A 10,391-nucleotide genomic window follows, 5' to 3' on the forward strand; every position below is an offset into this window, starting at 1 on the left:
CTTAAACAGGTGGTCAACTTACAAAGGTGAGTTATACGATATGGGCTAATTCTGTGCCTGAAAAAAGCGGTCAACTTAGACAGGTGGTCAACTTCACAGGTTTTACAGTAGTTGTAAAAAATTGAATATTGTTCAAGACAGATTTTTGAACTAATCAAAAAGTGCAAGCATATATATACTGCAATCATTTACAATCCAAATTTAAATTTTGAAAATAATGAAGTTTGTTATGCTTGAATGGAGTAAATCTTTATTTTTATCTTCCCAAAGTTAACTTATTTACTTAAAAAGGGGCAAAAAAGGTAAACATAGAAAAGATGAAATTTTTATATTACAGGGTTGCCACGGAAGTTCAAGAATGAAATTCTGTGATATTTCCAGGTTTTCCAGGTGGTTTTGAGAAAAATTCCAGGTTATCGATCTCCACCTTCATTTCGCAACATTAATATATACATCTCAAATTTTGATAAAACTTACCTCATTTTCAAACTTTGCAAACAATGGTTACCAAATTTAATTTCCTCAAGCTGAAATAATCAAAAATATGTACTAAGGGTGGTTCATTTTTTTTTTTCTCTCAGGTCGAGCCTTATCTTTTTTAAACTTGCTGCAAAAGTTTTAGCTTCTTACTCAAATTTTAAGAGGGTGCTCAATGACCCCTTAACTTAACATTAGCCCTAGAATAGAAAAAGTCACTAATTTAGAAACATTTAATTTCCAGAGCTGTTTTTTTTATGTAAGTAATTATTTTATTGCAATGAATATGCATATAACTCGTGTAGATTATAGTGTGTAACATTGTTTTTTCAGTTCAATGTATTTTTTTAACACCCTTCCCATACTTATGGAGTTTGGGGAGGGGGTCGAGCACTGGCTTTCAGTTGGGATAGGAAGTTAAAATTCTTCCAGTATTTTACTATCCACAAGTCGAAAAACATTGAGTGGTGTCCTGTTTTCTAGGAGAAACCTTTTTTTTAAGTGTGTTTTTGAACAACCATAATGTATTAATACAAGTGAAGCAAATAACTGTAATGAAGAATTAATGTAAATGTAGCATATCTAATTTTCAATAGCGAGGAGCCACTGCCTTACATCAAGTGAAAGAACTGCGAAATTAACAATTGTGACATCTGTATCATGAAAATAAAGTTAATTGCTAAAATAATCGGAACTAAAAAAATATGAAACCTAAACTTTTTCAATTATTGCCTTCAATTGTTAGTTGTTGTGGCAACGTTTATCAATTAATCAATAGTTAATCTTTAATTGTTCATGCAATTGAAATTTGCCCAACTCTGCTAGAAATTTTGTTTCGATGAACAGTACCGAGAAATTCATTTCATCGGGGGGAGCCGGCATCGGAATTCCGATTCGGGAGCGTCGGCAGCTACGTCGTCGGTCAATTCGAGAAAAACGGCAAGTGTACGAAAAAACGTACGCTTTGGTGTACGCACCTTGAAGAAGTCCCCGAAGGACCAGTTGCCGAGCATCTCGAAGTAGGTGTGGTGGTAGACGTCCTTGCCCACGTCGTCGAGGTCGTTGTGCTTGCCGCCCGCTCGGATGCACTTCTGGCTGTTGACCGCCCTCTTCAGCCGCCCCTGCTCGCTAGAGGGGTCCACCACCCCCAGGAAGATGGGCTTGTACTGCAACACAGAGACACCATGAGAATCGCTCCGCGGGGAAAACGCAATTCATGAAAGCAGTCGCTCGCAATCAAACTCTGCAGTCTCGATAAAAATGCCATTTCTGTACGCGTCTACCTATTTATCTACAGGTGTTTAGTTACTTGATAGCAGGGTTGTAAGAATTTCAGCCAGGGGTGGTTTTAACCATGGATAAAACTGGCCGGGATAAAATCAGTTTTATCCAGTTTTGGCCACTTAGATAAATGAGTAAAAATGACAACAACGTGTATAAAGTACAAATAAAGTAGTATAAAAGAGTTAAAAACTCAGCAAACAGCTGAGTTTTGCAAACTCAGGCAAACAGCTGCTGTTTGCCGAGTTTTTAACTCTTTTATACTACTTTATTTGTACTTTATACACGTTGTTGTCATTTTTACTCATTCCATAGTACAAAGTTTTCAACTGCTTTTTTACACTTAGATAATTACCAAATTTTAAATGAAAACCAAATAATAAGTTATTAAAAAGAAATGCAAAACAAACCATAATCAATCACCTTTCATTATTTATCTAAATATTACGTTTTACAGCTTGTAGAAATTACAGCATGTTTAGAAGATAAGGTTTACATGAAAAATATACAGTAACATTATAAAAATAACAGAGTAAAACATTGTAAGCTGAATAGATAGGTTTTAATTCTCACACACAAATGCAAAGTATTTCAAGTAATTTTAAAGAATAAATGAGAAACATATATAGGCTTTTTTTTTTAAACAAAACTAAAGATAGAGGGGGGAAACACTTTTGAAAATTAAAAAACAACACTATTGAAAAATTACTATATTTATGTTACAGGCTATTTCGTATTCCTTATGTCTTTTGTTTTAGTTGTGAGCAATTTCAGTTATTAATTTTGAAGAAAGTTGAAATTTGTTCACTAATATTGTTATAATAATGTAAATTACTTCACTAATATTATATTTAATGAACTAAAATTCATATGCTTAATTGAACAACTTCCAACTAACAGATTTATTAGTTGCAAAACACACATCTCTCACATACATACCAATTAGAAGTGTATTTTCACGTAATTTAGTTTTGGCCAGTTCTATGGTGGTTAAATCCAGTTTTGGCCGGTTTTAACTGGTTTCAGCCAGTGGCCTGGATAAAATCAGTTTTGTCTGGCCAAAACTACAACCCTGCTTGATAGGGTCAGTTATAGAAACAGGACACGGTAGGTTTTAAGAAAATCATTACGTTTTCCGAAAGGTACACATTATTTCTCCTGGTAAATACATTCAGAAATAATTTTTTTTAATCAAAGAAAAAAATAATAATTAAAAGCCTCAGCATGAAAATACTCTTTTGTATTTTAATAATGAAGACTGTCATAAAAATTAATGTTTATTGATTCTTCCACCATTCACAGTGGCGTAGCGAGAAAAAATCCTTGGGGGGGGGAGGGGGGTTAATTTTTTAAGAAGTTTAAAGTAAAGCTATGCCCTTAAGTTTATACACACACACACACATATATATATATATATATATATATATATATACATATATATATGTGTATATAAATTTTTGGGGCTCATGGGGGGTTCTAACTCCCCTATCCCCCCCCCCCATGGCTACGCCACTGACCATTCATACATGATACTTCTTTTATTATATAGGGGTAAAAAAAGTTTTTCTAAAGGTGAAAATTTGGCAGTAAATTTTTTTTATAAAGGTCATTCTCCAGAAAACGTAACTTTTAAACACAAATATTTTTCAATTTCGAAACCTTTTGTTTTCTTTTTTTTTCCATTCTTACGTGAAAGTGTTACCTACTAGAAGTAACCATAAAGAATGGCCCAGCTAAGTTTAAATAATTTTACTCATAAATTAAAAAAAAAATTAAAAAATGCCTTGTTCATGGAAATAATTAAAAAAAAATTTAATGAATATCAAAGTAGCATTTTGTTAATTGTGCAAACAACCAGCTATTTTAATGATTAGTGGGAATATAATATTAAGCTCTCTTAATTAAAGTACGGATTAATTAGTAGTTTCAAATGTATGTTAAAAAATAGTATTTAGTAAATTTGAGGATATACTGCCAATTTATATTTTTCATAGAATGCCTAAGATGATGTATTTAACCTCCATCATTTATTTTTACATCACAAATAATGACATTGATATGGTCTGTCACGGAGGTGAGGAATTTTCCATTAATATAGGCCTAATGGATACATTTTTCAGGGAAATATCTTTTTTCTTCGTTGCTACAATCTGCACATGTCAAGCATATGAAAATCTGTTCACTTCTTTTTTTGCATTAATTTACATCTCTGAAATGCGAGTTCACGAGGGTGAGAAGTCAGAATAACTACACTAAGTTTTTACACTAAAATCTATCTTCTTGTTTTTCGACAAAAATCTCACAACTTCAACTATGGCTGAATTTTAATTTTTTGGGAAGGCTCTTGATTTAGGGAGGGGATGAGCCCTTGCTCTTAAGGGGGCGGGCACCCCTGGCATTGGTATGATTCTAATATAGCAATGCAGATTTGAATTAGGAAGTTTTGAAAGTGAAGAAGGTTTTAATAAGTCATTCATTAATAGCCAAAATATATCGAACTGTTTAAAATATTTATGTTCAAGCTTTTACTTAAAAAAAATTGATGGTTCCAATGACCCATGTCATCAGGGATGATGGGGGGGGGGATTAACATCCCTCACTACCCTGATGTCAAGCTTTAAGGGAGGAGGGGAGTCCATGAAATTGTGACAGGGGGGGGGTAGGGTCCGTGAAAACTGTGATGAGGGAGGGGGATAAAGGAGGTGAACAAGAATATGTTTATGAAATATAATGATACAAATGGGATTGGGGGTCTGTGAAACTGTGATGAGGGAGGGGATAAAGGAGGTGAACAAGAATATGTTTATGAAAAATAAACATACAAAGGGGATGGGGGGGGGGCGTGAAAACTGTGATGAGGGAGGGGGAAAAAGGATGTGAACAAGAATATGTCTATGAGAAATAATGATATAAAGGGGATGGGGGGGGATGTCCATGAAAACTGTGATGAGGGATGGGGATAAAGGAGGTGAACAAGAATATATTTATGAAAAATAAACATACAAAGGGGATGGGGGGGGGGCGTGAAAACTGTGATGAGGGAGGGGGAAAAAGGATGTGAACAAGAATATGTCTATGAGAAATAATGATATAAAGGATGGGGGGGTGTCCATGAAAACTGAGGAGGGAATAAAGGAGGTGAACAAGAATATGTTTGAAAAATAAACATACAAAGGGAGATGGGGGCGTGAAAACTGTGATGAGGGAGGGGAAAAAGGATGTAGACAAGAATATGTCTATGAAATAATATAAAGGGGATGGGGGATGTCCATGAAAACTGTGATGAGGATGGGGATAAAGGAGGGTGAACAAGAATATATTTATGAAAAATAAACATACAAAGGGGATGGGGGCGTGAAAACTGTGATGAGGAGGAAAAGGATGTGAACAAGAATATGTCTATGAAATAATGATATAAAGGGATGGGGGGGGGTGTCCGCCAGAAAACTGTGATGAGGAGAATAAAGGAGGTGAACAAGAATATGTTTATGAAAAATAAACATACAAAGGGGATGGGGGGGGGGGCGTGAAAACTGTGATGAGGGAGGGGGAAAAAGGATGTGAACAAGAATATGTCTATGAGAAATAATGATATAAAGGGGATGGGGGGGGATGTCCATGAAAACTGTGATGAGGGATGGGGATAAAGGAGGTGAACAAGAATATATTTATGAAAAATAAACATACAAAGGGGATGGGGGGGGGGCGTGAAAACTGTGATGAGGGAGGGGGAAAAAGGATGTGAACAAGAATATGTCTATGAGAAATAATGATATAAAGGGGATGGGGGTGTCCATGAAAACTGCATTGAGGAATAAGGAGAATTGAATTAAAGAATATGTTTATGAAAAATAAACATACAAAGGATAAGGGGGGCGTGAAAACTGTGATGAGGAGGGGAAAAAGGATGTGAACAAGAATATGTCTATGAGAAATAATGATATAAAGGGGATGGGGGGGGATGTCCATGAAAACTGTGATGAGGGATGGGGATAAGGAGGTGAACAAGAATATATTTATGAAAAATAAACATACAAAGGGGATGGGGGGGGGGCGTGAAAACTGTGATGAGGGAGGGGGAAAAAGGATGTGAACAAGAATATGTCTATGAGAAATAATGATATAAAGGGGATGGGGGGGGAAGTGTCCATGAAAACTGTGATGAGGGAGGGGAATAAAGGAGGTGAACAAGAATATGTTTATGAAAAATAAACATACAAAGGGGATGGGGGGCGTGAAAACTGTGATGAGGGAGGGGAAAAAGGATGTGAACAAGAATATGTCTATGAGAAATAATGATATAAAGGGGATGGGATGTCCATAAAAACTGTGATGAGGGGATGGGGATAAGGAGGTGAACAAGAATATATTTATGAAAAATAAACATACAAAGGGGATGGGGGGCGTGAAAACTGTATGATGAGGGAAAAAGGATGTGAACAAGAATATGTCTATGAGAAATAATGATATAAAGGGATAGGTGTCCATGAAAACTGTGATGAGGAATAAAGAGGTGAACAAGAATATGTTTATGAAAAATAAACATACAAAGGGGATGGGGGCGTGAAAACTGTGATGAGGGAGGGAAAAAGGATGTGAACAAGAATATGTCTATGAGAAATAATGATATAAAGGGGATGGGGGGGGGCAGGCCCGGACTGGCTAGGTCGGCTAATCGGCGATCGCCGAGGGCCCCCAAATGAAGCGAAAAAAAATTTGTAGCAAAAAATGATTTTACAATTCTTTGATTTCCTTGTAACTATTTCAATCTGCTTCCTTATACATTTAGCCAGGATCAGGGCCTGATTACTGATTGTACCAACTAGGCTGTGGTCTAGGTCCCTTGCTTTTTAGGAGCCCCCCCAATGGTTAAAGTTATTTTAGCTAATGACTAAAAGTAAGATTTAACTGCATAGTGGCTCCAAAAAATCTTTGCTTAGAACCTTCCTATATCTTAATCAGGCTCTGTCCGGGATGCTTTTGATCACTCTTTCTGGTTTTATACAAATAGCACACTGGGCCTAATTAAAGCCAGGTAGGGCCCCGGGGCAAACATCATTTTTTAGGTTAGGGGCCCGTAGGGCTTTAAATTCTCTGAATTTGTCCCGTAAACAGGGTCGGATTAACAAATAGGCAACTTAAATCGCCTACGTGTCCCTAACAGAAATGTTCGGCCTCCCTGCAAGAAATCATCAGGGCCCCTAACCGCCCACTGAATTGCCCTCCCCCCCCCCTCCGCTCAAAAAAAATAAATAAATAAAAGAGTGGTTGTTGTTTGTTTTTGTATGCTTCAATTTTGAATTCATTTTTAAAAATATTTTTTCCAGTTTATTATTATTTTAAGATTTTGAGTAGTTATGTGGGACTTTAAATCCTGATTTTTTGGATGTCCATTTCAATTTTAAGTTATATAAGCAAGTAAACAAGAGTTCTCATGACTTAACAGCATTCTAATAATAACTGTTCTCCCCTCAAAAAACCTCAGCCCCTTCCGACAGTGGCTCTCCCACGGAGAGTTTAAGGGACTACTCTCTTAGAGACTAAGCCCCCCCCCCCCCATATTAGGCCTAAAAATGCAGAATTTTACATCTGATTTTCGAAAATTTCCCCGGGGGGAAAACCCCCGGACCACCCCTTAAAATTGGGGATATTCTATAGGCACTTTCAGAAGACTTTTTCGAATCACTTTTACGCGGAAATTTTTTAATGAATTTTTTAAATTCTATGTTTTAAAGTAGGAAATTTCAGACATTGCGATTTTATGAAGCATTTAATTGAGTCAAGAATAGTATATTCAGTTGTTGCTCAGTTTGTTTTTAACCGTTAAGTCCAAGTCGGTGCGTAAACTTACCCCGGACACGGGGCACGTTTACGCATATTTATTTTGACACCTAACGTTGTTCTGTTAGAGTGTTTTGAACATAATGTCTTACCACAGACTGAATAGTGTATAAAGTAAAAACTGAACGAGCATGAAGATAGCACTACATGATTGTAAGCTATAAGATACGAATTTGTAACTCAATTAAAAATTAAAATAGTGATTTTCAAAACTAAATAGTCTGATGATGCTAAAAAGTTTTAAGACAGTTTGGAGCAAAAAAAAAAAAAAAGCGTCAGGGCACGTTTAGAAGTAAGCCACAGTATAAGAACGTGCGTAAAGGTGCTCAGACGTCAACGCGTAAACTTGCCCCGTCGCAAAGCTTGGATTTATTTTTAACGTGCAAAAAAAGTTAATAACATTTCAGTTCATACAAATACAATTCTCAAAAAGGATGAAATTCTACTAATTTTTATATATTTGTTCTTTCTTAACTAAGCATTATTTATTCACAATAAGCTTCAAACCGTTCAACTCAAAATTTACTCGACTTGGGTAGAAAACCAATAATTCTTTCTGCATGCTAGATCGAAGCTCGACTGATGCTCAAAACCTTGCGAGGATATTTGCTAGGGAGCAGCATCAATCTGTTATGACTGTTGGCCCTCCAGTTATAATTCGTTTTGAAAAAAAGGCATTTCGTTGCCCCGGTCTACCCTACTCCACTGAAAGAGGGGTGCCCAAGCTTTACACAGGGTTGGCTTTTTCCCGTCCAAAACTTGTTTTTTTCATCTCGCTGGGAAATACTGGGAAGAAATGGTAAATACCGGGAAAAGTGGTAAATTCCGGGAAAAAACTTCTAAATAACAATATGTAAGAAATATTTTGGCTATCTGAATCTGATGTGTAGAATGAAGGTTAGAAATAAATAGTTATTACAAATTCCCTCTGGGTTTTAAATTATTGTGTAAGAAAGGAATATAAATAAATAAGAATAACATATAACATAAAATTTACTCACAATTCTTTTTATCAATAATTAATTTCCTAAATAAATATTTTTGATCACAATAAAATAAAATTTTTAAACTTAAAAATACCAGCGTCATCAAGAGTAATAACAAATAATTTGTGATGAATTTAAATAAAATTTGCAAAAAGTATCTAAATTAGTGTTTTGTTATATGATGCTAAGATCCAATGTGGAAGTAGAAGACGAAGAATATAAACACGATTATGATTTGTAATTTGTGTATTGTCTATCAAGCTATTATTTACTTAGAATTCAATTTTGATATTTTAAAAGATTGGTTTGAATTTATATTTTTAATAATCAGTTTTTCCCGTGCGGGAAAAACACAGTATTTCCCAGGACGGTAAATACCGGTGGTGGGAAAAACCTTTCCAACCCTGGCCCAGCATCAAAATCCTTCTCCACACAGTCTCCGCTTACAAGGTAAATACAATTTTAAAAAAATAATAAAGAAAAAAATGAAAAACTTTCAATTCAGAAATAACAATAAATAAAATAACGCACATTTAATAGATTTTGTAAAAATGATATGAATTTTCCTTCTGCTAAAGGGTAAGTCAAGTAAAACTTCAAACACATGTTTTTATACATAAATTTAACTTTAGTTTTATTATTTAACATGTCCAAAAAGAAAAAGCAATTTTTGAAACAATAACTTTCTCATATTTTCGCGGGAAAGGGCCCCCGGAACCCCCGTACCAGGGGGCCCCTTTCCAGTACCTAGCCGACCACCCCAGAAGGAGCCAGTCCGGGCCTGGGGGGGGGGGTGTCCATGAAAACTGTGATGAGGGATGGGGATAAAGGAGGTGAACAAGAATATGTTTATGAAAAATAATGATACAAATGGGATAGGGGTTGGGTCCGTGAAAACTGTGATGAGGGAGGGGGAAACAAGGAGTGTGACACCATGCGTTTTTTACAATATGTTTATGAAAAAAAAGCGAGACAGAGGGGGGGGGAGGTGAAGTCTGACAAAGGGGAGGGGGGGGGTTCAAACGTGCTGAAAAAAGTGTGACATCAGCTATATATATGGTCAGACCCAACACGGTAAATGATCCAAATTTTGAGAGCAGAACAACATTTTTATGATGGCATCACAGGGCATCGACAAGGCCACGTTTAATGTTTAAATACCTGATTCATGCCAGCATTGGCGAACAGGAGCGTGGGGTCGTCGTGGGGGATGACCGGGGACGAGTGGATGTATTTGTGCTCATATTTCTCCACGAAGAAGTCCAGAAACTGTTGCCGAATCTCCTTCGACGTCAAATTCGTGTTCATCTTGGTCTGGGAAAAAAGAAATGAAGCAATTATGACTCGGCTGATGCAAGCACGCTACGATAAATAACAATTCTTGCGTCAGCGAGGCGTTTATTGTTCGCTGACAACAATCTGAAACAGTAAGTTCAAGTTACGATGTCACAATGGGAAGGTTTTTGGCAAATCAAACCCGAAAAAAATGTGATCGGTACTCACGGCGGATATATTCAGGTCAATCGGCGTGGTTTTATTGACAGAAAGAACGAACACGTTGAGAGGAAATTGAGAGTGTATTTAGCCGATGTAGTGACGCAGCAGACGCATGCGCGTTGTTCAGATTTGCTCTCTCTGCAACGACGCAATTTAAGAGTGGTTTTCGGGTATGTTCGAATATAGTGAAACGGTTAATCGGTAGCTCTTTCCGAACATATAACCATTAGAAATAACATAAGACTTATAAAATAGTATATTGTTTTTGCGTTTTCAATGAATTTTTTGGAGGATATACATTATAAATAT

General features: G+C 36.3%; 1 protein-coding gene across 1 annotated transcript in view; it reads right to left on the reverse strand.

Annotated features, from left to right (window-relative positions):
- LOC129232482 (alanine--tRNA ligase, cytoplasmic-like) overlaps window positions 1-10,173 on the reverse strand; it is an 80,678-nt gene extending 70,505 nt beyond the window's left edge. The window contains exons 1-3 of the mRNA XM_054866628.1: window positions 10,089-10,173; window positions 9,747-9,899; window positions 1,455-1,643 (exon numbers count right to left, since the gene is read on the reverse strand). Of these exons, the coding sequence (XP_054722603.1) occupies window positions 1,455-1,643; window positions 9,747-9,893 (336 nt within the window). The 5' untranslated portion in view covers window positions 9,894-9,899; window positions 10,089-10,173. The remainder of the gene's footprint in view (window positions 1-1,454; window positions 1,644-9,746; window positions 9,900-10,088) is intronic.
- Window positions 10,174-10,391: the final 218 nt, after the last annotated feature.

Source organism: Uloborus diversus, unplaced genomic scaffold, assembly GCF_026930045.1.
Source record: "Uloborus diversus isolate 005 unplaced genomic scaffold, Udiv.v.3.1 scaffold_12, whole genome shotgun sequence".
Taxonomy (NCBI): Eukaryota; Metazoa; Arthropoda; class Arachnida; order Araneae; family Uloboridae; genus Uloborus; species Uloborus diversus.